The following is a 28,000-nucleotide window of genomic DNA, read 5'->3' as shown; positions in this document are numbered from 1 at the left end:
TTAATTGTCTCCAATCCGATCAACAGATGATACCGCGCGGTGCGTCCTCCTGCTGCAGGGCCCTGCAGAGCTGCGTTAACGCCACACGGTCGGCGGAAACATCTCCCTAACTCCAAGATTACAGCCCCAGCACACACGCACCATTTGTTGCTCGGTATATGGGTTACATAGGCTGTCCAAATGTCTCCCGATGGCGAGCGCGTCATCAACGCAAGGCGGTGTCACATCCCTCGCCCCTCCTCCCCCTCCTCTTCTCGTCTTCTCCTCACGCAGCCAGCATCAAGATCCAGTCACCTGCAGCTGGGTCTAAGGCACTGCAGCTTTTACTTGTGATCTTTTATTATATTTTTATCCCAGGCATCAGCTGTCATCAGTTAGACTGCAGTGGGGGAAAACTCTTAATTAAGCGGTGAGAAACAACGTGTGTAGCCTGTGGTTTGTCAGGAGAGATAGATCGATTGATGTTAGGGCTCTTGTGAGATATATCAATTTAGTTTAAAAGCCCTGGGGCTCTAGACCCCTGAAATCCTAATATGTTTTAATGAGAACCATAAAACAGTGATAAATACCCAACATTGTCTAATTGTAGGAGATATGTTTGCATGAATTGTATCTATAAATGATTTTTGAGTTTGAGTTTTTACAAACTCAAGTTGATACTTATTTCCTGATTCTATTCCATATTATGCGGGAAGAGACTGTATGTACTTGTCAGATTGTGCATCTCAGTTGCAAGGATTTTCAGGTTTAGATCAGTAAAAATGGAATATATGTGGGTCTTGAAGGGGTCATCTCAGCCTCTGGGAACAACAACAAAAACCTGCATATGACTGGGACTTGAAGCAGACTAGGTATGAACAGAAGCGAGGAAACAGGTGTCAGTGGGGGCCCAGTGGCTTGGTTTTGCCTCAGGGTGAACTACTGGGTTAAACTGGCCTTGATACAACACTGGGGTGCACTAATCCAGTTTTTCTTCTCACACATTAACTTGCAGTAAATACTGAAGAGTGAACTGATGCCACAGCCAGGCAGCCGCATTGGATTTCTATGACAGAAGCTGAATTTAATGTGGACTGGTAAAGTCATGGCTGCCATATAACAACCCTCACCACATCGAACAAAGTAACTGGGACATCCAAAAAAAAAAAAAAAAAAAAACTGCTCAGCAACTTAAGTCCTTTATTTGCAATGTTCCGTTACCTCATATTTCCAGTTTCCGATGCAAAAGAAGCAATAATTTCTTAAATAAAGAAAGCAAAAAAATATTTACAAAATTCCAATAAAACTAATAATCAATGGATTATCTAAAGCACCTCTCTGCATCTGGACAACTGCTGCTGGAAAAGGATACACTGCAATTACATCAGCAATTTATCATTTCTGAAAAATAAAACAAAAAAAAAAAAAAAAAAAAAATTGTTTTTTTTTATCCTTATATATTTACAGAACGCTCCTGAAATGAGTTTCCACTTGACGTAGAAAAGGCTTTCGGATCATTTCTGTGTTTTTTTTTTTTTTTTTTTTTTTTTTACTTTATATATGCTATCAAGTCAATTTTCTGTATATTTCAAGTTTTAATGGTGATTGGGTCATTAAGTGTCCTCTACATCAGCTCAGGGTTAAGTATGGAAGAGGTAAAGATGAAGAAGAGTCAGTCAGTGTGGTGCACTACTGGGGATGGGAGAGGATGGCTTAGAGGAGTATTAAGACCACCCCCAAGTAGTCAAGGTCAAAGGTCAACATCAGTCCTGTTTCTGTCCTCTGCCAGTTCTTGATAGGAAACAGGAAGAGAAAATAGACAACCTTTGCTTTAAAAACTCCATCAAATTAATAGTAGATCCTGTACATTTGTCTATCAACACTCGTCCGCTCTATCATTAATAAAAACACACTTCAGTCATGCTGAACACCCCAGTAAGGAACCAAGACATACAAGAGCTGTGGCTGGATTGAACACACATTATGGCATGATGATACTTGCGTATCAGGGAACCCACTAAACCACATGCCCTGCTGTTTATTCTCGCAGATCAGATGTTAGGCGTCATATTTATCTAGAACCATACAAAAGCAGCCTGTTGGTTGTGTATTACTGACAAAAAAAGTCTCGTAGTGATGTGGGATACCTCACACCTTAGACAATCCTGCTAAATCAGTTTTCAAGTTTATTTGATGAGGACACTTGCTGTGACAAGCAGGTAGGGGGGCGGGGGAAATGAGGAAGCAAGAGGGAAGGTAGAAAGAAATGATTGTTTTCTGAGTCTATCCCTCAAAAAAAAAAAAAAAAAAAGAAAAAAAAAAGATTTATCCTCATTGAGGATTGATTTGAGTCTGCCCCTCTGGCAATGATGTCCATGACTCCACCTGCAGAGCCCCTGCCTCGCCAAAAGGGGGGGAAGAGGCTGCAGCTTCAAGTTCAGTCGTTTAGTCCTTGTCAGACTCCTCCTCGGCTTCACGGAGCCAGGTGAAGAAGGCGGTGACTGATTTCAATGCCACACCTTTGCCTGTTTGCTCTGCAGGGTCTTTGCTAGTTTCCCATTTGTAAAAGGCCTCCTCTTTAATAACGTCCTCATCGTACAAGGCGTCAAAAAACATCCGCAGCAGGTCTGCAGAGACAAAATGCAGGTTACTGCTGATCTAACACTGGTAAACTAACAACTGATAGCTCTGTTGCAGCCAAGTGGACATTTTCCACAATTTGCTGTACAGGAGATAAAACAGACAAACCCTCTAATAAAACTGCTTTGTAGTAAATACAAGCCTATATCTTTTAGACTGCTGCATGTTAACTATGTTAAAAACATTTGATAGTTCCAAAACAAATTACCCAAGTTCAAAGTTGTTTTTTTAAATAGTACTCACATCCAGCATTTGGCATAAAAAAAAAAAAAAAAAAAAAAAAAATTAAGTCTGGGAATTTATTTTTCACTTGCATTTGGAGTACTGTATTGTGAATAATTACGAAGACTTGTAGCACTCATATACCAATTTACACAGTGTAAAAAGTGTCACCATTAACTGAGGTCCAGCTCTTATGCTCTCCCACATTACTCCTAACAGATGTAGATTAGCAGTAAGACACTCACTTGCTGGCTGCTCCATGTGCACCATCAGAGCTTGGAGGGCGTAGAGGGCCTGCAACTCCTTCTGATCATCATGCAGGTACCGCTGCAGCAGACTGGCCCTCTGATTGATCTGCTGTGTATCCACCCTGTACGGGTTGTCACCTGAAACGAGGCGTAACAAACCTTTACTCATGTGATACACAAGCTTCTATTGCTCTTTTATAAATATTTACTTCCTGGGCTGAACAATGTATTTAGTGCGATTTTTATTTGTACAATTTTATTGTGTATTGCTGTTGTGTACTGTTGAAGTCAGACTAAGAGGTGACAGAAAAATTCCACATGTTGTATTAGATACACTTACATATAATGGCAGACTGACACACTGATGTCATGAGGGCTCGTACAAAATGGTTGGAAGCTGTCTGCTCCTCATCCAAGTTAGCCTGAAAAAAAGAAGTATATAATATATACATATATATAAATATAAATATATATAAATCTTTTCATGGAATACAAATGTGAAGGAAAACCACAAGAACCTGTCACACACCTCAATCCAGTCTCTAATACGTTGGTTGTTGGCCTTGTCCTCAAGGAGTCTGTCCAGATATTTGCTCATCTCCTCTCCACTGAGGACTTTCTTACTGACTTCTATTGACTCATTTTCCTCTCCCATGGTGAACTCCACTTTCTAAAAAGAAAAGTAGGACACTCGTAAGTTACTTTGTTCAAACTATTTTTGTTAATGTAAACAACCAAAACATGACATTTTGCGTGCACACAAAATAATTCCATATTCCTTCCTCTAGCCATGGAGAAGGTGGGTATTGATAAGAAGCTTTGCAACACTTTCAATATGTAGTGTATTCTGTGTAGGAGCTCTCTCAAAATATTATTACCCTGGCCTCCTCCAAACTTATTGGAAAAATTGAATTTAAAAAAAATTGTCCAAAAAAGGAAAAAAAAAAAAAAAAAAAAAAAAAAAAAACTACCATCCATCTCTTATCTCATGTCCCCAGCAGAGCCTAATGTTTTTTTCCCCCCTTATTTGTGTTGTACTATTATTATTGTTGTTTACAGACCTGCTCAGAGACAAACTTGTTGACATCTTCATCCTTGGGCAAGAAATCCCTCCAGTTCAGCCCAGCCTCCATCCACATGGCCCCGACCTTCTTAGGGGTCTAATTGAAAATAAATAATTACAATCACATGCATAAATATAAAAATTGACATTTCTACCTAGGATTTATTTTGTTATATTGAACGACTTATATCAGACATACCATTCCTTTGCAGAGCAATTTGAGGACCTGTACCAGCAGCACACCAGACATTCCCAGAGGCACAAGGGGCTTCGCGATCTCCCTGAACACATAATTCCATTGAAATAAGTTATTAACTTTCAGTGAACGAGATTAGTCAATTGTCTTATTTATTAATCCTGATGAAAGCAGTTTTGCATGACAAACTTATTGCATTCTGATGACAGGCTGAGCCATTTTAAAATTTCTTACTGGAATTAAGTCACCTTGTTTTGTGTTTGTATTGCAAAATGTCTTCAGAAAGTCAGAAAAATCAGAGGCAAGAAAAGGGTAATGATTGACAGGAGACTAAGATTTGAAGTGATAAAGGTGTCAGCGCTATCTTGACTAAGGCTTAATGTTTAATGAGCTGCCTGTTAAGGGCCAGAGCGCTGCCAAATATTTTGAATAGCTGCATTCCATCTTAATGACTTATGCAATAAATTACATACCAAGAAAAGAAATCGAGGACATATGCTCAAGCTATATAAATAGATCCAAAAATATCAGTGTGTCAGAATCTCCAGTGCAAAGAAAAAACCCTTGCTTAGATGTAACTGATGAAATTATTTTTACTGGCTTCCAGCACTGGAGCCCACCTGAAGAGCTGTCCCATAGTGATGCCTCCCTCATGGAGCATGGGGGTAATGAGTTCAGCCAGGTAGAGCCAGATGTGAGGTATATCTATGGCCATGTCTTCCGCGGCCTCCAGGATCTCTTGTAGCCTACATCGCAGAAACAAGCAGCGCTCAGTCTCACACCTTTTGTTACTGTGATCCATTTGTCAAGACTAAAGATGCACAAATGATGTGGAAACAGTGTGATTATGTGTTTCCTCACCCTTTGTAGTACTGCTGTGTGGGCAATGTCCCTGCCTTTACAAGTTGGTGGAGCAGCAGGCCCATGTGCTCCCTGGCAATGGTGCTGCGTTCAAGCGTCGACTCCACACCGTTTCGCACAAAAACATAGAGCAGCGAGGCACTGTTGAGCTCTGCCACACACTGCAACGCCTCCTACAGTACAAGAAGGAGAGATGACATTCAACAGATGACAGATTGGCTTCAGAATCCATGCATCTGTTGATGTACAAAAATACCCTTTTCACATTGCAGCATACAAATGCGGAAGCTGCTGTGTTCATACCTTCAAGTCATTGATGTGGAGGTATTCCTCAATGATGGCGTTTGTCTTCTTTTCCACCTCTTCTTCAGTCAAGGCAGGTTTAAGAAGAGGAGGAGGAGGAGGAGTGGGGGTGCTCTCTCGCCTAACTGCAGAAAAAAAAGGTAATACAAGTTAAAGCTTATTCCTTCGATTTTCTGATCTCATCAATATGCAACTAACTTATTTTTCCCAATATATCTATAATTATTAATCTTTATTTTGGCTATATGGATTTTATACCTGCGAGATCTTTGCTTGGACGCCTGTCTCGGCTTCCTCGGTCTCTGCTTCCTCTGTCTCTGCTACCTCTATCCCGACTTCCTCTGTCTCTGTCATCTGTCATGCTAGAGACACGGCGCACAGACTCGGTTGAGGCACGGCTGTCTCCTCCCCTCCCGCCACGTTCTTGCGACTCTCTGCTGAAGCTTCTCTTAGTGATTTGGTTCCGGCTGCTCCTGTCGTCACGACCTTCATGTCCATCACTGCGATTGAATCGGTCGAACCGATCCCTGTCGCGGTCACCTCTCTCTCTATCGCCACCACGCTCGCTACTGGAGCTGGACCTAGAAGTTTCAAGTGAGACAGTTGTGCAATCAAACTCAATCAAACTGGCCACATAAATTTAATCCTTTGGATAAATTTTATAACTTTGGATGTGCTTAAATGCTACACTTCTGAGCATCCATATATAACATAATTAGCACACAAGCTTGTGTAATAAAAAAAAATATATATATTAATGAAGAAGCGACAGTACACCTTTCTTTTTTTTTTTTTAAATCCAATTTCTAGATGGATAAAGGTAACTTTAAATTTAAAATTTAAAAATTAAAACCAAGGAAAATAAATCTTTTTGGCTCTTTTCTTTATGAAAAAAGGACAAGAATTAAAACAAAAAAATAGCAAAGGTAAAGGACAAGAAACAGTGATAAAATATCTGCAGTTGGTTAAAAATTAAAAAAATAAAATACCTCTGAGGAACTCTGCGATCAGAGTCTGAAGACAATAATGAACCAGACTGCTGCAGCGCTGAGAAACGGTTGAGGGTGCTGGTGGCTGGACGACCAGAATCTAAAAAAAGATGAAACAGGATCGATTCACACCCCAGCCACTGAAGCAACTCAAACCATGCAGTCTTTTTAAAGAGGGTGTTTTACCCTGCTCTCCGCTTGCTGGTTTAGCTCCAGTTCCTCCACTACTGCCTTTGCCCCAGCTACCCCACATGCCTTTGCCACCTGGAGCCAACAGCTGATTGTTGAAGTCCAGAGCACCAGACTACAGGAAACATACATGTCACATGCAAGTGCACATAAGTGCCAGATCAGACAATGTAATTCTAAAGGCTTTTAAGTTAGACAAAGTGTTTAAGAATGGCATAATAAATTAAGAGTCAAGAGCTCAAAGACTAACATGGTGTTAAGACTTGGATCATACCTTTGTGATCTTACTGAGACGGGTGGTGTCAATGGGTCTGTTCTTGGAGATGGGGACCGTGTTCCACCCCTCATCCTGAGGTTGGTTAACCCGGCCACCTCCTGGTGTGTGAGGACCTCTGCCCCCCATGCTCCCTCCCATTCGGCCTCCTCCGCTGTCTTTCTTGGACAGGAGCTGCTGCTGGACTTTGATCTGCTCCCTGTGCTCCTCCATTTCTGCCTCCTTGTGGATCTGGTCAATTGTTTTAGGACCCTGATCTCCTCTACGGGGAACCCAGTTATTCTGCAGATCACAGACAGAGAATAGGTATACAACAAATATCCTTAGTCAGGATTCCCATGTGATGCGCTATCCTTTATGATTCCTTCAAGTATACGGTTTAACACATCTTTGCTCATTCAGAAATGTTTCTCAGTATTAGTCATTGTCACAAAGGGCTGCTATCAGCTCTTTGTTTCAAGATAATTGAATATTTACCTTTCTGAGATCCAAGACATCTTGCAGCATGAAGCGGATTCTGGATGAGGTCTTTCTCTCTTTGATGATCTTGTCCATTTGGTTGAAATACTGATCCATACGAGGCTGACAAGGCCAAAGAGAAAAAAAGGAGCTTTAGTGAGTCACTACAGTCAGTGTGTATGTAGGAATAAGTGAGAATGATTTGTGCAGAGAACTGTCTCCTCAGCTCTGCAACCCCATAACTAATAATCAGTGGCCAGCCAAGACAGAAAAATACAAGTCTAGAGATGAGCAGTGACTCATCCATCTATCTCTGGATTCATACTTTATTTACCTTGGCCTTCTCAAAGTCCAGGTCTTTGCCAATAGTGGAAAGCAGCCTGCAGAGACACTCCAGAGACTCTTCATCATGGTTCTTCAGGAGTTTCACTACGCAGTCATGCATGATGGCTTCTGTCAGCATCTTCAGCTTAAAGAGCTCACCTATGAACTTTATGTTACCGTGTGAGCGCCGGCGGGCCTGGTCTTTGGACTCTTCTAGCTCCACCCTCAAGCGCTCACGTTCCTCCTCCTGTAGGCAAATACCAGTGGATGTGTATGCTTAGTGTAGTGCTAAAAAGATCAACTTAGTCTAAATAAATAAAACCTCTGGTGATTGGGTCAGGGATCATAAAAGACTATTTCTTACATCTTTAGCAGCCTCCATCTCTTTTTGCTTTCTTTCAAAGATTTCGTCATCATCCTGGTCCTTCTCAAACTCTTTCTGGCAGCGGTTGAGTAGCAGTTTACGGAAGTTGACGAAAATTCCTGGCTTGTCCGAGGTGGGGACTTTCAGCTGAGAGGAAAACATTGAATGCAATTAGCTTTTCTTTAATATACATATTTAACTTGGCTAATAATTATTTTGCATTACAACAGAAAAATAAAAAATGAAAATGTACTGTGAATAAAGTGTGCTCCTTCAGTTCCTCAATACCATCATAATGACTCAGTGGCCCAGACACGTGGCACAAAACAGAAGTCATCACTGGAGCAAATAATAAAAGCACAAGATTCAGACAATTGCAGAACTTACCCCCATAAGGCAGCGGCACATGTTGGCATAGGCCACAGAGAAGTTGGGCTCTGATATGGCCTTCTCAAAGATGAGGTCAATGGCTCCTTTTAGCCTCTCCTCTGTGTCTATCGTCAGCTCTGTCACCTGTTTCATCAGATCCTGAAACTTCTGAGGAGTCAGCTTGTTGAGGATACTGCGCAAGCGCTTCAACAGCTCCAGAGTCTTTGCCTGTTCGTTGTCATCTTCATCAACCTCCTCCCCACCGCGGCTGCGAGTGGGCTTCTTCAAAGAGGGCTTCCAGGCCTTCTCAGCCTTGTTGAGCTGCACGTCATCATTGAGGGACATGCTGCTGATGATTTTCCTGGGTTCTTTACGCTGACCCTGCTGGGACCGACGTGGTCCTGGGGGCTAAGAGAGTAGAAGGGATACACATTTAAAGAGTAAAAGGGATGTCCCAGCGTCAACGATCGATATCAGGCTAATCAAGGCATTTTTAAAAAAAATTATTGGATTTATTGATCATGGGCCAAAGCCCTGTCCTTTTTTATGTAAGGTGTCATAAACAGTACAATTGGCAGTGACACATGGATAAAATGTCTGTAGTGTGAAAATATTTTTAATTAGAAAATCCAACATATCTAGTAGCCAGTGTGATTCCTGCAAAGTGAACATTTCACGAGGGGATAGTAACAGAGCTGTGTTACATTTAATACTACACCTAAAAATGAATGCTCAACAGAATGCAGTAAGTTCACATTTTAATATAATGTAGCACTAAGAACTTCACTTTTATTCGTTGCTACTGTGAATGTTGAAGTGTATGGTAAAGCTATTACACCACACTGAAATGGGACTGTGGTTACATTACCCGTTTCGAGTGCTTCAGCTTTGATATTACAATGCTGAACTAGTTGGAAGCAAAGCTATTTAAGACACTAGTAGAATTTTCAAATTAAAAAATATTTTTAGTTTGGCTTATTTAAAAAAATATTAAGGGACAGCTTGGATGCAGGCTGTTTTTTTCTAAATGCATGGCAGAAAGATGCATTTGTCACAGGCACACTGTGCAAATTTATTATCTAGAAAAATTAAAATAGACTGCAACTCAGTGACAACAGATACTAATCTGTAATTAGAAAGAACCTAATTAGAAAAAAAAAAAAAAACTAAAGCAAAAGACAAAAAAGGGATAACAATTTCTTTAACAGAGAAACACTACAGAAAGGGCACAGAATTTGACTCACTGGGCCTCTTGGTCCTCCCACTGATCTGCTCCCAAGATTACCCAAATACGACGGAGTAAAATCAGGACCAACGCTCATTATTCGAGCAGGGTCAGCAGGACGCAGTGGAGTCTTGTTCACCTAGAGGTACAGTAAGAAGTAAAATTACCTCGGAACAAAAACAGATCCAGGATAAAACTAACAAGATCATAAATATTGCACACCCACGTAAGCTTCTATACTAATGACCACCTATTTATCCTTATGTCACCGATTAACAACACCAATTAAAATATTATGCATCAAAAAGTTTTGAGCAAAACCAGTATGTAAAAAGAAACCTGAAGTTCTAATATCTAATCAGATCATTAAGTAAAAGTCAGTACTTGTGAAGCAAATATGAGCTTTAAATAATACTGTGCTCAAATGCTTCTCTGACCGCAAGAAAGACTTGGCACAGATGCCTCCATTAACACATGTATTTCTTTTTAAATTAACACACTCCAATCAACTGTGCTACCAACTGGGTTTACTCAGTCTGCTCAGGTAAGAGGATATTTTATAAGGAAGTTACTGAATTTGATGTCAAATATTACATATGTCAGTAACAAATCAATCTAAAGCCCATAATACTCATCACCTACCTTGTCCAGGACCACATCACTGATAATAGGCAAGCCCTCAGGTTTGTGCAAACTGGCACTAATGAACTGGAAGCCCAGGAGAAACTCCCTGTCGTACCGCTTCTTCTCTTCTGGGTTTATCGGCTTCCATTGTTCTGTGACATGTACGAGACGTGTGAAGGAAAAGGATTAAATGTAATGTGGAAAACATTTTACATGGTTTTGAAGTGGTATAAACATAAAACAAAACTATTTTAGTATGCCATTCAATTTTGAACTGTAGTCTGTATGTGAGCCCAAAAAACAAGCTACCCTTCAACTACAGAAACACACAAAACTGGCATTCTCGGTCATAATTCACCTTCTTTGTACTGGTATTTCTGCTCAGTCGGCTCAGGTGTAGCTTGAGGACTGTCAGATTCTGCATTCTGCTTGTCCTCTTTCTCTTCCCAGGTCTCATCTGCAACCTCAGTGGGGGCTTCAGCTGGAGCAACAGGAACTGGGTCGGCCTGAGTGGAAGAAGGTTCAGAAACAGGCTTGGGGCCCTGAAAAACAAAAAGACATTAACAGAGCAAATGTCATGGTTTAAAACTAAATATCCTCCAAAATATTACTCATACAGTTGACCCTGCTGTGTTTCATGTTATCACCCAGACTAATACAAACCTCTTTGAAGGCATCCAGGAGGTCTCCAATGGCCTCCTTCTTATTGAATTCCTTCATGTTCTTCTTCTTCTTTGGCACAGACATAGCAGCTTTAAGAACAAAAAAAAAATTAAAATCCCACAAAAGCTAAATGACGTGTAACAATCTTAAATTCAAGTCACAGCACTTGTACCTTGCATAGTAGGGCAGCTAACAGAGGTAGGAGGGCCATCCTCACTTTTCTCCTTCCCCTCTTCCTCTTTCATCTCCTCCTGCTCAGCTGGTGTTGACATTTTAGCTACAGGTGTGGATTCCTGAGATTGAGAAGTGTCAGGGTTGTCAAGGGTTGTAGTGTGTGAAGACGCCATATCCTCAGACAGTTCCTCGATGTCCTGAGAAAGTCCATTAGAGAGAAGAGGCTCTGCTGTTACAGCAGGTATGGGTTCAGGTTCAGGAGCAGAGCCTGGGGAAGCATTCTGGGTCTGTGGAGCAGCAGGATCCTGTTCTGAGGGTGGAGGCTGAGGCGCTTCAGTTGCCTTCTTTGTGGCTGTTTCCTGTTTAATAAGGGTAATTGATGATGCAACCTCACCAGCAGGCTGTAACTTTATGCTAGCCACCTGCTCCTCTTTTTCCATTTTCATCACTTCCTCCATTTTCTTCTCTGCTTTTTCTTGTGTCTTCTCAGCTAAAGCTGGCACAGACTGCGTTTCCTCCAATTTGATAGGTGCTTCTTGTGCTTCTAATGATGCAGGAGGACCAACAGGAGCATCTACTGTGTCACCAACTTCAGTACTGACTTTATTTCCCTCATCATCAGCAGCAGGTGTAGATGGTGCTGCAGGAGGAAAGGCTGATGGAGACTGCTGGTCCTCTAGCAAAGGGGAAGGCACCTCAGTAGCACCTGTGGTGCCTACAGACTGTGTAGCCAATTCTGCAGGCTCGTTGTCAATTTCCTGTTTGGCCTCCACCACAGGCTCTGTGTTTGCTGTGGAAGGAGGTGGAGGGGTTTCAATGCCCGCAGGAGGCTCCATGCTTTCATCTGGCCAGTGAAATGAATGAAATTATCAGATATTAGTTAAAAAGGAATCTACAGGTTACCAAACTGAATTGAGAAAATGTGCTTGCCTCTTCTCGTCACCGCTGTGATAGGCTGTGTAACTTCACCATTAGTCTGTGCAGGACTTACATCTGCTAGGGAGGCCTACAATCACAAAAAAGAATTGAGAGCTTCAAAACTTTCTTTATAAAATACCAATAAAGTTGTGAAAAAACAAAACACACACACACTAAATTGCCAGTTTAAGCACAAGTTTAGCTGCAAGATAGGTACTTTTTCAGACATTCAGTGTAATTTAATACCACCGGCCCACAATACAGTTATTAGGCTTATTACTTATTATCTTTAGTTGAGACTTTGTCAAAGTGGTGGTGTTTTGTCCTGTTATTGAACGCTATTATTTAAAATGTGCGTGTTATATTTTTCCCAGCTGGCAACTCAGTATAGCTGCCCCAAAAATATAAGCTATATGTAAATATATGAAACATTAGTAATTATTTATTAGCTTTGTTTGTTCAGTGATACATGGTGCTAAATTTGAGACAAAAAAAAAAAAAAAAAAAACATGCTATCATTTATTTGAGAAATAAATAAGTCAGTCATATCAGATTATAAAATAAACCCTGAACTTCTAGTTGAGTCGTACGAAAAAGACATTGTTGGCAAAAAAAACTATTTCAAGTTTTATGTTATTAGTTCTTTTAAACTACACTATATTCTTGTATTTTTCAAAACTTAGAAAATTTGCTACATTGGTGCATAAGCACTTACACTCTAAATTTATATATGGAACAATTCTGTCTTCAACAGCAGACCCTGTTACAATTAGTTAAAAAACATCCTTACCTGTGGGGGAGTCGGTGTGGTGGTCGACCTTCCACCTGACATTATCTCTTCTGTGATATCACGCCCACCTTGGTTGGGATCTCGTATTCTTATCTAGGAGAAGACAAAGCAAATATTTTAAGTTTCCCCAGAACACATATCCAACATTGAAATATATGAAGTATATCACAATCCTGTAAGTTCAGATCTGTAGCTACCCCCCATCCTGATAAATACTATTGTTATATTGAGGGAAAAGAGAAAGTTCCACATTGAACAAACAATACACCTTCTCTCCATTCATTTTTTTTTTTTTTTTGACCACAGGCAAGAGGTGTGTTCCCCCTTTGTTGTGACACACTACCGGTTTGCGTTCCCTCTTTAGTGGGCCTTGTGACTGTGCCGGTGGTTGTTGAGGAGGCGGAGCCTGTTGCTGTTGCTGGGCGGGGTTAATCATAACTGGTGCAGGCTGGACAGATGGAGAGTACTGAGGCTGAGCTGGATAGTATGCCCCTGCTGTAAATTTAAAATGGGGGGAAAAAAGTAGGCATGAAAAGACAAGTATGAGGTTTTTTTTCTTATGGTTAAGACCAAAAATTAGCTTGTTTTTTTAAAAGTGCTACAAAGCGCTTACACCCATCATTCCCAGTTTGTGGGAATGATCGGTGTAATTATTATAAAACGGGTTTCAAGGTGGAGCTAAACACATTTTCTTGTTGACAAATGATATGTGCCAAAATCCATGGTTCCTGTCAGTACATCCACAGTCAGAGGCCCTGTTGACAACATTGACCCCCGTTTCAACATTGACATTAACACACTTTAAAATTATGTAGAGGAGATTCCTGTAGGGGTCCACAGACCAAAACAACTAAAATAAATTTTGAAATAATTGAGTCGACAGTTATTCTTGAAGAATCTGTGTTACTTAAGCTCTAACACATGAAGCTGCTTACAATGCACACTCTGGGTAATGACCTTTACTCGCAGACTGAAGGTCAGACTGAAGCTTAATGTGTTGTAAATAAGAGTCTGCCTTATCAGCTAGCTCATAATTATAAATGAATAAAGTTACAGGCCCTGACTTTCTGTATTGCATGAAATACATGACTTCAAATGTGTATTTTAAGCTGGGAAAAATACGCAGAGTACACAGCTAGTAAGAGATCTGTTGGCCAGCAGCGGCACATTGCAAAGAGACCTGTCTGCTCACTATTGTGCCAGTGTAGACAGGCAGTTTATTTTATGGATCAGGGGCTCATGGTCTGGTGTTTATAGGTTTCCAGAGTAGAGGGATACTGTTAGAGCAGGAGTAACGGCAAAGCCCAATAAGTGTGGTGTTTCAGGTAAAAAGACTAACTCTACAACCTAAACCAACCTTTACTACACTGACAGTGTGTAGTTTCTAATGGCACGATTATCATTCATAACGAAAAATCTCAAACATAACAGCTTTTTGTGTATTTTTCAATGCGCCGTTCAGTATGTAAAGTATGTGAAAGAAATTACAACTAAAACAACTCAAAACACACATAATAGAGACATAAGGTGCCGCAGAGAATTTTGCCACTGAAGGCTGCTGACCAACATACAAGCACGCACGCTACTCACCGGGGTAACGCTGGGAGGTGAGAGGAGCGCCGTGGAGAGAGAGACGGCCATTCTCTCGCCCGCCCCCTCTCCCCCCACCACCCCGCCTCTCCCTCGCAGCAAGAGAGGACTCTGAACCAACGCAGCAAAGGAGAGGAAGGGAGTGAGGGATGGGAGTGGGAGGAAAGAAGAGAGGACAGGAAGAGACAGATGCAGAATGAGTTAATGAGAGGATTCAGAGGAAGCAGGGTGTTAAAAAGGTCCCATGAAATGAACAATGCCTTCACTGGACCCTTACCTTATATTCCTGGCTGCATCCTATTCTTATATGCCAAAAAATAACTGCTGTTTGCATGCCTTGAACTCACTTTTTTTTTTTTGGTAGTGTTCTTTTCACTGAACCATCTAGAACTCAGGGGTGTGTATAGGGTAATAAAATGTGAGGTTTCAGCTTGCTTCTTTAGCATTTGCAGCAGTAACACAGGTCAGTGCGTTGGCAGTGGCATTGTCCAAAGACGTTTCGAAAAAAAAAAAAGGAAAAAATTGCTGTGGTTATAGGCATAGGTTTTTGTATGCCCATAACCACTGCACTTTGTCCTGGATATTGTTTAACTTTAATTAAAATTCAAATTAATTCTTTCAAAGACCAACATCCTATTTAATATGGATATACATCCAGCAAATGAAAAGTCTGGCCTCAGCACCATTTCATGGAACCTGTAAGGCAGTGTCAGGTGAGACTGCAGAGAGAACACAGGCCAAAGCAGAATTAAGCCAGATTACATGCAACTGGCAGTTCACCACATATAGCGTTTTAAACCCAGAAAGACAACACACACACAAAACAATCAGTTAAGCTACTATGACACGCAACAACTAATGGACAAAGAGCTGTACAAAAAGAAATGGACTAAAACTAAATGCTTGAACTTAAAATCTCAGCTAAACTTAGGTATCTGAGGTGTGCGAGGGATTTCCTTCCATGTTGCTGTAGGTCTTGGGGGGGGGGGGGGGAAAAAAAAAAAAAAAAAAAACTCTTACCATAAGCAGGGAATTCACCAGGATTGGTTGCCGGATAGAAGCCTGCTGTGCCACTGGTCACAGGATACTGCTGAGTAGGAGGCATGTATTGGGCACGGTACTGCAGAAAGCAAAATAAAGTGTCAGACTAAAAATTGAGATGTGAGAGCTTCAATACTGCACCAAATAGTATCAACAGGAATAAAAGACCTTTTTCAACTCCAACATTTGTTTAATTTGTTCCTAAATAATTTTATGGTTGACTAAGACAGCCTAAAGGATATTATATAAACCAAAATCAGAAACTCTGGCGGTCAAGAGAGACCATTATGGTCACAATCAAGCCAGAATGCATCACTTTCATAACGTAATAAGCTCAGGACCCGTTAATCTTTTCAAAAAGAACAGCTGTGACTGTTAGCACATAAATGTCTTGGTTACTTCCTCCAACTTACTCAAATGTAATTTCCAGAAAAAGAAAAATTGGTATATTTACATAAATTGGTATATGTGTGTGTGTGTGTGTGTGTATATATGTATATATATATATATATATATATATATATATATATATATACATACATATACATACACACACACACACACACACACACACACACACACGCACACGCGCGCACACACACACACAAATTTTGTGATTAATTCTGCTGCATATATTTAGGCCAATAAACATTTACACAGTACTGTGTCAGCAGGTTATTGGGCAGAGAGTTAATATAAACACTGTTTTACAAATATTTCATTAGTAAAGCAACCTGTCCAGGTGTGGGGATGAAATAGCCCTGAGCAGAGCCAGCGAAAGACAGCTGCTGCTGGGAAATCATCATCATCTGAGAGCTGGATGGATAGACATGAGTAGGTCCAACAGGTCGAGTGCCACTACTTGTCTGTACCCGTGGAGCACTGGTGGCCATGGCTGGTCGGCTTGGATAGTAATTCTGATGAACAGAGAGAAAGAATGATCAAGAATTTCTTTTAGCCCAAAGTAAATGTGTATGTTTTGTGTTACTACTATGGAGGTCCTAAGAAATGTTTAGAATGCAGCAACATTTTTGCTTGTGTGTATGTACCGTCACACACACCCATAACCTCAGCTGGAAGAAATGCAGACAAAGCAAGTGCCAAAGTATGGAGCAAGCTCCTTTCTTGGGTTACACTGAATCTAAAGTACTGGATGTCATGTCTCCCTGTCACACTGAGGCTAGTCCAAGTTAAAGGGGGGGTAGGGGCGAAGAGAAAAGCTGTTACCTGTAACGCTCTGTATCCACCCTTCAGCCGCACAACACATGAGCAGAAAGCAAGAGAGGGAGTGAGATTAAGGTGAAAATGACGACAAAAGACAATGTGGAAGGTTGAGCTTACAAGGTGTGAGAAAGAAGAGTATGAGAGGCAGCAGTGTATGTCTCAGCCATAAACAGTAAGCTTAAACAATCAAAGCTGCGCATGCACTTCTGTGCTGGTCTATTCCTGGTTATAAGTGGTTAAAAATCTTTTCGTGGGCTGCAGGCACATGCAGGTGGTGATATTAGAATGCTGCAGGTACCACAAATCAGTTCTCTTTAATGATACACTTTAAAGTTGACACACCAGTCAGTCATCAACAGTGTAAATGTATGTTAGGGATTTCTTACACAAAAAGGAAAATCTCGTTTGGCTTTGAATACAACCACAAAGTGATTTTAAAAATGCATTTCAGTACACTGTAACATCATTCTGTGATGACATTTTGGGATAACGCAACCACAAATAAAACTGTAGGTATATGCAGAGGCTTGATGAATAAAGATTAAATAAGGCCTTTACAACATTGTGAACTGGCAACAAAAACGGAACTTCCTATAAAAAAATACATATCTCTAAAAGGAGTTATATAAGTCAGTGCTGTTGGATTTAAGAAATTAAATCATCTAATAATCATTAGAGCATTCTCCAACATGTGGAACAGAAGGCATGCATTACACTAAGTAGACGGGATGTAAGGAAAAGCGAGGGGTGTTAGTACCTGTTGGTGCAAAGTACGGGGCCCTGCAGCAAACTGGGAGGACAGCAGGAGAGAGGAAAGAAAACAAGATTGACATTCAAGGAGAAAGACGGCACAACAGGCTAAAATACACACACATACCAAGAATTACCCAAAGCTTAATAGTGAAGAAGTGTGTCAGAAATTGTTGCCAAAGAGTGAGAAAGGGAAGGTTTTCATTCAAGGAAAAACATACTTAGACATGGAGAGCAAAAATAAATAAATAAATAAATGCAAGCAAGCAGGAAGCAATACCTGTCTTGGCTGTTGTGCAGAGTTCATTGGTGTTGGATTGGCAGCAAAAACAAGAGAAGGGGGTTGTCCAGGGCCGTAAGCAGCCTTCAGAGTGGAGAGTGGATGAAAAATAGACATCATCAAACTTTATTCCATCAAAACATCTGAGTGTTCAAGATCAACGGCTCTTACCTGTGTCAATCCAGGGGAAGGGGCAGGGTTTGGGACAGAAGAGGGTCCCGTTATAGGCTGTGGTGGTTTGTTCATTTCACGTTCTTTTATGGTTCTGCATTAGGGTGGCGGTGTGTTGCCAGCCTTTCTGGGGAAAAGAGGGAAAATAAAATAAAATAAAACAAATAAATTAACCATTAGCAAACTATCAATCAGAAGAATTAAGATTACTTCAGTTTCAAACTTAATTTTAAAAATATTCACTGGCAGAGAGTGGTGTGGTAGATCTCTATTAAACATGATAACTGCAGTCATACTGGTCAGATATCAGACAACACTGTGGGCAGATATAAGCCATTAATGTAGAGCAGTGAGGGTGTGGCCTGCGGTTGTGCATATGATAACACCACCACCTCCCACAGTCTTGATCGCTTGTACATTGCAGGTCTCATGCAAGGAGTCAGTGTTAATATCCTTTGGCCAGTTCATATCAAACTACAGTGGGTTTGTTTGTGGGGGGAACTTTGCCTTTACAATTCTTATCAATTGCTCCAGACATCTTAAGCATTCATCTGCTGAGCATGTGTGACCATATGGTGGTTGACAGCAAAAAGCAAACTGGTCCAGGTGATTTGAAATAGTTGGGAAATCTAATTTCAACTGATACATAACAGCCACCAAATCACTCAGACTGGTGTGGTTTGGAGTGAATTTAAGAAAATGGATACCTCAGGTCAAAGTTCATTGACTGTGTTAACAGTAGCTTCAACAACCCCCCCCCCGGTTATACTTGCTACGTGTGCAAACAAACCATTACAACAACCCCGAAAACATGACTGCACCTTTCCCATCAACATAAAACGATAATTGTGCTGGAAATGCCAAGTCGTGCTACAAACTGATTAATATTACTAACATACGTGTCATACACCATCCACCTGCTGACACACCAAGTCTGGTTAGCTGCTAGCTTAGCGCCATGCTTCTTTCAGAGAAAACGTCACTTCACAAAGCCTCAACATTGTTCTGACAATAGTAATGTTTTAAGGGTTTAATCAAACACAACAAAATATTACAGATATTTTAGGGGGGGAATACCATTTCCACGTATCTAGAATGTGACATGACACGCGTTTTAGTGGCCCGCTAGCAGATTAGCCCGTTAGCGAGCATCAAGCTAACGTTACGTGTCACAGACGTCTCGCTACGTGGCTGCGTCCACATTTATCCTCAACCTACGGCTCAGTCTCACAGTTTGACAATTAAAAAAAACAGAGGAGAACAAATAAACAAGTCGTATCGACGCTCAACGTCGAAAAGGTACAGTTATTGTTGGTTGGTGTTAGCGCTTAAGCCCAGGAGGTATATTTAGTTACAGGCCCAGCACCGCCTCATCTATCCGTAGCAAAAATTAGTCTAACCGGGCACATAACACCACGGATCGGTTCACACCAGAGCTACTAACTGTTAGTCTGAAGTGAAATTTGTTTTTAGACCATCAAACACTAAGCATGAGGCGAACTATCACCACCTCTCGAAGCATACGGTGACCATATGAAGATTAAGCCTGGCTGTCACTCCGACTAACTTCAAGTTAACTTTAATAAAAACTAATAATCACCGAACCAACGATAAAACGTTAAGCATGTGTTCGTGTTTATCAGTTTTTGTGTTTACACCCAGATTAGTAGGCAAGTTGTCCTTGTGTGTGGACTGACAGCCGACAAGGCCTGTTCGGCCAGCTAACGCAGGCTAATACCGGCTAACACCAGTTAGCCTGGGTGCCTTTGACCGAATGGAGCTCGGCTGTTTTTTTTACTCTTACCGGGACTCGGTTTGTGTGGTATATGTTGTAAGTTGAGACCTCGACAAATCAGCCTTTGACCAGTCTCCTGTTACTGAATTAGTGCTGTTGCAGTTTCCTTGTCCTTTACTCCAAAAGAAAGTGGTGCCCTTCTTGGCTGCGGACTAACCGGCAGATGGGCTGCTACCGTCACTGCGGTTTAAATCCCCGGTCGTGCAAAAGTGCCTGTGCTCAAAATCAAATAATACGGTACTTCGGGAGTACTACTGATAACCCCGATGGCCCAGAAAAAAGCCTCTGGACCAGAGGTCCATGATCAAGGCGCCGATGGTAACGGATTGCCGGTTAGGTATGTGCACGGTGGTCGTATCAGAGCGAGGCCATACTGCGATGTTTCTCGTGCACGGAGCCGGTGAGCCTCCAAGTCGCATGGGTAACTTCCGGGACAGTTAAAATTTGATGCCGTTTCCTTGGTCATGTGACACAGGAGCGTCGATCTTCTTCCTGTAGTTTTTATGGCGGTTGGCAGATAACAAATCAGCTCATTACCGCCATCAACTCTACTTTTATCTATTTTAATTGAAAGTATATTCCCTTCTGCTCTTTTACAACCAATTCATAAAAATACATTACATTCCTTATATCAAGTTTGTTTTTCTTAGATAATTAAACAGGTAAAAAATTTAACTTAATTCCCTTACTAGTCCCACAATGGGGAAATTTTATTACCACCCAAAGTGCACACACACCCAGGGCAGTGGGCAGCCAGTGCTGCAGCACCTAGGGAGCAGTTGGGGGTCCAGTGCCTTGCTCAAGGGTCTCCACCTCAGTCATGGTATTGAGGGTGGACAGGGCACTGGCTGTTCACTCTGCCCACCAACAACTGAACCCACCAACTCATACCCACGACTTCTAGATTACAAGTCCAACTCCTTATCCATTAGGCCACAACTGTGTCTTATGAGCTCCTTTGTAAAAAATAATGTAACCTGTTCAAAATTAGTTCCCTCCTCTCAGACCATATTTTGGACCGTAGATTTTAACATGCTTTAATTTCTATTAGGTCACAATACCCTAACTTTCCAGTAGTCCATATCCTCATTTTCAATTATGCCTGCATGACCAAGCCACTTTCTGGATATTACTGTCTCCTCTTTGCTACTTCTACCTGTTTCTCATCTTTCCCATTTTCCTTTGGATTTCTTCCCACTGTTTCCTTCACCTTTCTTTCAACTTCCACTTAATTTTCGTCTTCATCTCTGTTTTACTGAAATAAATTTGTAATATAAATGTGATTATTTTGCAGCTTTCTTTGCCTTTTTCTGAGCTACTTCATTCTCTGTGATTCCTCTATTGGCTGGTACCCATACAAATATTCTTAATAATCCAATCATTTAAATTTTATTTAATGCTAATTAAGACTGTTACCACTATAACTCTGGTAGTTTGCCCCCACACTTTATTATATAATTCAGGCAAAATATACTTGGACGCTTCAATCATCTTAGAATGAATTTGGTCCTTGCTTTCAATTTGTTCTCAGCCACAGTTTGTTAGTTGTTTTTTTTTTGTCATTTTTAAAGGAAAAATGCCAAACAAAAATTGGTTTTGTAAATGTGAGCATTTGATGCTTTTTCATTATGGAGAATTAAATATATTCAGGTTTTGGACTTTTAGTCGAATAAAAGAAACAATAGACTTGGACTTTGTTTAGATGTATAGGATTTTGCAACAAAAGCCTTTGTTACATTACAAGTGCGTTTTTTAGACTGATTTCACCACTGCAATACATTTTTATAATACAGTCCTTATTTGATCTCCAGTTAAGATACTTTGATGTATTTATTGCATTATAATAAAATCTGAGATGTTACACAATCACATAAGGCGAATGATACTGTCACCACAAAAGAGCATTAAAGACTTTATTTGGGAAAAGTGAGGCATGTGTTACCAAAACATACAGTAGTTGATGTAATAAAGATAGTGTAACATTATGTTTCCACAGCATGAAAATAGCTACACATGGACATGACTGGTGACGTATTATTTGATTTGTAGGTTGCAGTATTATATATGTTTGTTTTTCTAAAAACAGGTCTACAACAAGATCAGCAGAAAAACACAAAATGCAGTTGTTAGGTTGAGTGTGAGAAGTGTGGGTAAGGTGCTCGAATTGCTGAGAGGCATCTGAGGCACCACAGGGTCCATGGTCACCACTAGTTTTTTGGCTGACAGTTGTGGAAAGTGCAAGATTTCTCCAGATCTGTTGGGAAGAATAAAAAACACAGCTATGAAAAAACATGGCGCACACTTATTTCTATAGGCTGTGTGCGTCTACAAGTATGTAATTCTTATGTGAATCTGTCAAATTACTGTTGACCTTTATTTAACCCACAGTGGTACAAACCTGGAGCAGTTTCACTGCACTGTCTGAGTGAATTCATGGCAAGTATGTATTGATGTTGCAAAAACTTTTCATAGTTTGTTCCAACTGGAATCTCCTGGAGACATTTTGTCGAGTCCTTAAAGAGGAGGTTCTTTCCTTGTTCTGACTGGAACAATCTGAATGAGGCATCACTGCCAGTGGGTCCAAACTTGGCCTATAAATAAAGTTTTAGATTTTAAACCTGCAAGTTATTTAAGTTGTTCATTTTTACCTCATTCAACTTATCTGACAAAATAACTCTACAAGTCTGTGTATTATAATAATTTGTAATGCAAACAACCAAAATGACCTAAAACTGAATCTCTGACCTGCTGCTCCTGGAGGATGCGGACCACCTCACCACGGTTCTCTGGACGAGTCATCACAGCGTGTGCAGGCACTTCAGCCAGGTTACATGAGGCGAAATCAGTGACGGGCACTGGACCCTTCCCAGGGCAGATCAGCTCATAGTCAGCAGAGTTGACGCCTTTAGCCCATTCTGGGCCATTACCTGTGACAAGAAGACGTGTCATGTAAGAGTGCTGTAGATTTATCTGAAATGAGCTGAGGATGAGGTGTGCCAATATAGTCAGTTTCTTACCATCGCTGTTTTCTTGAACGATTGTATGTTTGACGAAGGCAACATCACCAGCACCATCAACCAGACATCTACAATGCAAAATCCAATGCAATGTGAAGATGATGTTTCGCAAAACAAATCTGTTTTCCTTGACAAACATGCACATAAAATGCATGCAAATAATTACTGGGCTGTTGCTTCCTACCTAAAGGCTCCAGCGTAGCCATAGTACTGCTCATCAGCACTGGCTTTGCATTTGGACTCGTCTCCTACAGCTTTGCCGCTGCCGATGCACTGAGAGCAGAATGGGGAGCTGGGGTCTGCTCCGGGGGCACAGCCGGAACTGAAAAATTTAGCTGAGGAGATGAAGCTACACAGTCAATATCTTATGTTGGTGACAAATTTAGAGGTTTGCAAAAAGCAACCTCATCTCTCAACAAATAACATTTACTTATTTAAGAAATAAAAAAAATAGGTACAGCTACAGTGATAGAAAATATGCTTTGGTCTTATTACTCATATCTGCAAATTTGAATTAGTAAATAAACATAATATTGGTTAGAAAAGCGCAATCACTTACTGAAGTCACAGTCATTAGTCAGATTGTGGATGTGACCCATGGGGATATTCCAGCCAGCGGTTCTTCCGATGCCTGTGTGACAAGACCTCTTGCCCTTCAGGGTGTCCCAGGTCACCCCTGAGCCTTTCTTTACCACGGCAACAGCAAGGTATTTGGAGGATTTTGCTGAAAGAACAGAAGAACATGAAGACAGTGGTCAGAAAATTAATGACCAGATAATTATTATATATTTTGTTAATTGTGCTTCCTTTAATTAACAAGTTCATTCTAAGAGCAGTTTGTTAGATTAGATCTGATTAGATTTTAATGTTTTGTAACATACAAATAATTTCCATGACATTTTCTGGAAAGTACTATGACATTTGGTGCTCATTATAAGGAAAGTTAATTTTCTTCAATTACTACAAAACTACACATGTAATGGAAAAAAATAAATACTTGTCTACAGGGAAGTCTACAATTCAATATATCTGGAGAATACAATTTTCAATAATAAATCAGTACTGAATGAATATTTCAGTTCACATGGAGCTTTTAATAGTTATTCATAAATTTCTTGTTATGAGGACCAAATGACATAGTTATTCAAACGTCCCATACAATTATTAGAAGATATGTTTTCTGTGATTTGGGGTATTTTAATATTTTTTATCCATAAATTCTATCATTAAAATGGTTTTATTTTGTTACCATTAGAGATGCTGCACTGATCTGTGAAGAGAGAAATATCCAAATATTACTCTTGTGAAAATGGCAGAATGAAAATAAAGAAATGTATGTGACCATTTCTGTCTTATCCCAGCAACATACCACTGTCATACTGTTCCACCATAGCAGGAACCAGACCGCACTTCCCAGCTGTGTACACTTGTCCTCCATCTACTGCAACTGCGTCAGCCTCTTTACGCTGCAGGACAATTGAGACGACATAGTCGGCAACAAAAGCCAAAAACGGTGCAAAACATTGTCAAGTTACCAACAGATTCCCAAGTTTTTTAGCCAGAATTGTTTTACCATGATCTTTTTCAGACACTCTTCAACTGTGGGGGCATTCTGGCATTCAATGGAGGCGCTGTCATCACCCACACTGATGCTCCATGTATCACACTTGGCGGTTTCAGCGTGGCCCACAGCACACCATTTAATGGCAGTCGATGCAGTGGCGGTGGCCTGCTCTGGAAAGTGAAATAAAACATGGCTGTAAGCCAGTGGCTGGAGTGTATTAAATAAATGTGTTTGTTTGATGGCTTTTATGTTAATCTGTGCTTTTTATCTGTTTATGTTTCCAGTACCGGCAGCACAGTCGATGAGTGGTTAGTACTGTTGGTTCACAGCAAGAAGGTCCCAGGTTCGCAACCCGGCCTTCCTGTGTGGAGTTTGCATGTTCTCCCTGTGCTTGTGTGGGTTTTCTCCAGGTACTCTGGTTTCCTCCCACAGTCCAAAAACATGTATGTCAGGTTGATTGGTGACTCTAAATTGCCCATAGGAGTGAGTGTGAGTGTGTGAGGTTGTTTGTCTCTATGTGGCCCTGTGATGGACTGGTGACCTGTCCAGGGTGTACCCCTGCCTTTCACCCAAAGAGAGCTGGGATAGGCTCCAGCAGATCCCTATGACCCTGGTTAAGGAATAAGTGGGTATAGATGATGGATGGATGTTTCCAGTACCTTTCTTAAGAGAACGGATCACACTCATGTATTCAGCACCCAGATACAGGAAGGAGTCTGTGTTTGGGGGCAGCTGCACCAGTCTCTGTGTTGAGTCCTTGAATATCAGGTTCTTGGATGGTCCATAGCCTTCAGAGGAGAAGAGGTTGAAGCCCTAGGAAGGGACAAAGTAAGGCATTTCCTTATGAAAGTGCCAACTGAAAAACAGGTTACACATCGAAATGAATTCTTATCCCCTCCCTCTTCTAACGTATCAGGCAGTCAACTCTGTTACTTGATCTCTGCTGTATAAATAATTTTGCATTTTACCTGTACTGAGTTGAGGCTTGTCCAGATCAATTCAGCCAGCTGTGAGTCTTTGCGGGTGACAACAGCATGGGCAGGTACCCGGGCCAGGTTGCAGGACTCATACATGCTCATTGGTGCTCTGGTGTTGTCCTTGCACAACAGCTCATACTTGCTCCATTCAGCCTCTGAAAGTGTTTCACAATTTATTGTTACTTCTTTTATTTCAGCAATCTTCCAGTTCCAAACAATCTCCTCTCTATCCTCTTACCACCATGTTTTGTTAAGTTATAGGTTTTGGTTATAGCGAAGGAGTATTTTGTCCATATAGACTGGGCAAACACACAGATACGATATCAACAATGGAAATTATGAAAGGGAAAATCTGATTTGAATCAAAACCAAGCATCATACATTAGAGATATTCACTGACCAGGCACAGTCAGATGCTTTACAAACGCCACGTCTCCAGCACCCTCCACCAGACACCTGTTAAACAGACCAATTCACAGATGCATCAACATCACAGGTTTGTTTGGTAGCTGTGGTAAAGTGTATTTCCAGAGAGTGGGTTTAAGAAAGCCTCCAATCATAGCATATGAGATGTGAAAAGGTGAAACATCATGGTAGAACTGGGAACTATGAAAGAAACTCTGATACTCACTGGAAAGCTCCGTCGTAATCATAGTAAGGCTCTGCATGGGATCTGGAGCAGTCTCCCTTGCACAGTTCACACAGTTTGCTGCCCCTCGTTGCCCCCGGAGCACAGCTGGCCTGGAAGAATTTACTCACCGCTGCGAAACAAAAATCAGGGCCATAGCTAGGATTTTAGAAACACTGAGCTTATTAGGTCACAATCCCCACAGTACAGCTCCCTCAACTGCACCATCAGACAGTTTAACCAGATAATTATTATTATTTGGCATTTTCAACATCTATTCAACAAAGGAATAACATGCTTAATTGATTTCCTGCTGAGAGTTACATGAGATGATTGAGACCTATATGGAGCTATGGCATGCAGCCAGTTAGCTTAGCTTAAGAAACACCCTGTCACGAGATAACAAAATCTTACCAGCACCACTAAAGCTCATGTGTTTAAAACTCCTTATTCTATTATTATTATTACATTATTTGATTGACTAACCTGTGACACAGTTAATGCACACATTTCACACTGTGATTAACAGGGACAAAACTTTTAACGCACCTTCCTCCACAGGTTTGTCTTCAATGCCTCCCCACTGAATTATACCCATGGACACCAGGGTTCCTATGGGGATGTTCCAGCCTGCAGATTTTCCCAGCCCTGTATGACAGGATTTCTTCCCCCGCAGATCTTTGAAACCGAATAGTGTGCCCTTCTTCGCCACAGCAACAGCTAAGTAACAGGTGTCTGAATAATCTGTATACAGAGCAAATTGTGAGAAAAAAAAATGTATATAGTCCATACACATTTAATCAGTAAAGACAACTGATTAGTAAACATACTGGGACCGTAGTCCTCAGCAATAATGGGATGAAGGTCATAGTTGTTCAGTCCAGCAGTGTAGATGTCCCCTCCGTCCAAAGTGATGGCATCTGCCTCACTAGCCTGTTACAAAAACAGATTTTTACATTTTCAAACAGATATTTGGTTTTTGTTTCAAAACTTTAGAGCTAAATTAAGTTATATGGCATTTGACACGTCTATTGTGCCATGCATTTAATGTTAAATAAATAGCATGTGTTTCTTCTTCCCTCATGGATAGTTGGAATAGTTTTGCATGTAAAATTTCACATACCAAAAATACATGACTACTTCATGTATTATATGATGCTGTTTTGTAGATAAATATTCTCAACTGTGTATAAGTTAAAAATGTTTCAAATCAACCAGCTGCATAGTTACTGTGTAAATGTTAATGAATAACAATTCTAATCATAAAACACTCTCAAATGTGCCATTTTCTATAATGTGTCTTTTACTTTTGAAATTTTATATATATTCTGCTGATATTTGTTTAACTGAGATTTTTAATGCAGAACTTGCACTTTGGAGAATTTTTCTGTTGTGGCAGAGGTGGGAAATAATAAGTAATGCAATTTAGTCTTTACACTGTGTGAGACAGTTGCATATTTGACTGCTTCATTGTTCCTGTTCTCCATAAATGTTTTCAAACGTATTACTGCATTAAATTTGTGTGACTGCTACATAGTACATAGTGTTAATAGTAGTGATAGCGCTTATGCTGTGTGTACAGTAAATGGGCAACATGTCCAGAGCTTCTAATAAAGTTATTTTTGATTATTCAGCTATTTATCCTCTGCAAAGTCTTCATTTTCTCACCTTAATTGCAATGATGCAGTCGATGGTGTTGTCTCTTCTCACGCAGGAGAAGGCTGGGGCTTTGGCTGCCAGGTCCAAACATTTCCGATATTCAGGCTCCGACTTGACACACCATTTCACCTTCTCAGCGGGGGCCGCGAACATGGTGGCTGTGGATGAAGACAAATTAAAAACAATGCAGATTAACTGGGCATGTAGTAAGTCTGTGGTTAAAGTTGCCTGTGCAAAACAGAAAGTATTTACCGAGGCCCCCAATAAGCGCCACAAGGAGGAGAAGCTTCATGTTGGACGTCGGGGTGTCCAGATCAGCAGAGCAGAGGGTCAGAGAGGCGGCGCAGGCTTTTATAGCAAAATCCTGAATGGGCTGAAGAAAAAGAGAGAGAGAGAGAAAACGCCATAGTTTGTTCAGGCGTCCTGGTGT

General features: G+C 40.8%; 2 protein-coding genes and 1 non-coding gene across 5 annotated transcripts; all 3 read right to left on the bottom strand.

Moving 5' to 3' along the window:
• Nucleotides 1-1,162: 1,162 nt before the first annotated feature.
• Nucleotides 1,163-20,161, bottom strand: eif4g1a (eukaryotic translation initiation factor 4 gamma, 1a). Of its 3 annotated transcripts, none has more exons than XM_026314652.2 (31): nucleotides 19,735-20,161; nucleotides 17,931-18,057; nucleotides 17,760-17,843; nucleotides 17,487-17,519; nucleotides 16,240-16,422; nucleotides 15,485-15,584; nucleotides 13,218-13,369; nucleotides 12,875-12,967; nucleotides 12,097-12,172; nucleotides 11,165-12,010; nucleotides 10,993-11,081; nucleotides 10,688-10,871; nucleotides 10,348-10,481; nucleotides 9,725-9,844; nucleotides 8,499-8,888; nucleotides 8,112-8,258; nucleotides 7,758-7,994; nucleotides 7,442-7,546; nucleotides 6,965-7,246; nucleotides 6,688-6,805; nucleotides 6,502-6,601; nucleotides 5,771-6,093; nucleotides 5,513-5,637; nucleotides 5,210-5,382; nucleotides 4,969-5,094; nucleotides 4,352-4,433; nucleotides 4,151-4,249; nucleotides 3,619-3,759; nucleotides 3,430-3,511; nucleotides 3,087-3,227; nucleotides 1,163-2,606 (listed from the first exon to the last, which is right to left on the bottom strand). In XM_026314652.2, the coding sequence occupies exons 2-31, from the start codon at nucleotides 18,003-18,005 to the stop codon at nucleotides 2,425-2,427; spliced, it is 5,022 nt and encodes a 1,673-aa protein (XP_026170437.1). In that variant the 5' UTR covers nucleotides 18,006-18,057; nucleotides 19,735-20,161; the 3' UTR covers nucleotides 1,163-2,424. The 3 variants fall into 3 exon arrangements, with proteins under 3 accessions (XP_026170437.1, XP_026170436.1, XP_026170438.1); XM_026314651.2 differs by having other exon boundaries at nucleotides 2,425-2,606; nucleotides 17,931-18,053; XM_026314653.2 differs by lacking the exon at nucleotides 17,487-17,519 and having other exon boundaries at nucleotides 2,425-2,606.
• Nucleotides 8,380-8,456, bottom strand: LOC113135033 (small nucleolar RNA SNORD66). The gene has a single exon (XR_003296116.1). It is a non-coding gene; the product is annotated as a small nucleolar RNA SNORD66 (small nucleolar RNA).
• A 1,463-nt stretch (nucleotides 20,162-21,624) lies between the features above and the next one.
• On the bottom strand, nucleotides 21,625-27,968 carry tfa (transferrin-a). The gene is made up of 17 exons (XM_026314654.1): nucleotides 27,823-27,968; nucleotides 27,580-27,728; nucleotides 26,742-26,844; nucleotides 26,461-26,655; nucleotides 25,915-26,044; nucleotides 25,684-25,739; nucleotides 25,275-25,438; nucleotides 24,966-25,119; nucleotides 24,316-24,476; nucleotides 24,112-24,208; nucleotides 23,992-24,012; nucleotides 23,302-23,466; nucleotides 22,927-23,077; nucleotides 22,743-22,810; nucleotides 22,471-22,652; nucleotides 22,124-22,316; nucleotides 21,625-21,979 (listed from the first exon to the last, which is right to left on the bottom strand). The coding sequence occupies exons 1-17, from the start codon at nucleotides 27,860-27,862 to the stop codon at nucleotides 21,933-21,935; spliced, it is 2,076 nt and encodes a 691-aa protein (XP_026170439.1). The 5' UTR covers nucleotides 27,863-27,968; the 3' UTR covers nucleotides 21,625-21,932.
• Nucleotides 27,969-28,000: the final 32 nt, after the last annotated feature.

The sequence above is a fragment of the Mastacembelus armatus genome, chromosome 17 (assembly GCF_900324485.2).
Source record: "Mastacembelus armatus chromosome 17, fMasArm1.2, whole genome shotgun sequence".
NCBI classification, from domain to species: Eukaryota; Metazoa; Chordata; class Actinopteri; order Synbranchiformes; family Mastacembelidae; genus Mastacembelus; species Mastacembelus armatus.
This window is presented reverse-complemented; position numbering and strand designations above follow the sequence as displayed.

What these genes read in the sequence shown, in the direction of transcription:
- eif4g1a (XM_026314652.2), bottom strand. Translation starts at nt 18,005, where the DNA reads ATGAACAAACCACCACAGCCTATAACGGGACCCTCTTCTGTCCCAAAC. An exon ending in CTGCACAACAGCCAAGACAG is followed by an intron (nt 17,520 to 17,759) that starts GTATTGCTTCCT and finishes CTGTCCTCCCAG; the next exon opens with TTTGCTGCAGGGCCCCGTAC. An exon ending in ACACAGCAGTACTACAAAGG is followed by an intron (nt 5,095 to 5,209) that starts GTGAGGAAACAC and finishes TCTGCGATGTAG; the next exon opens with GCTACAAGAGATCCTGGAGG.
- tfa (XM_026314654.1), bottom strand. Translation starts at nt 27,862, where the DNA reads ATGAAGCTTCTCCTCCTTGTGGCGCTTATTGGGGGCCTCG. An exon ending in ACTGCATCATTGCAATTAAG is followed by an intron (nt 26,845 to 27,579) that starts GTGAGAAAATGA and finishes TTTTTGTAACAG; the next exon opens with GCTAGTGAGGCAGATGCCAT. An exon ending in TCAGTGCAGCATCTCTAATG is followed by an intron (nt 23,467 to 23,991) that starts GTAACAAAATAA and finishes CTGTTCTTTCAG; the next exon opens with CAAAATCCTCCAAATACCTT.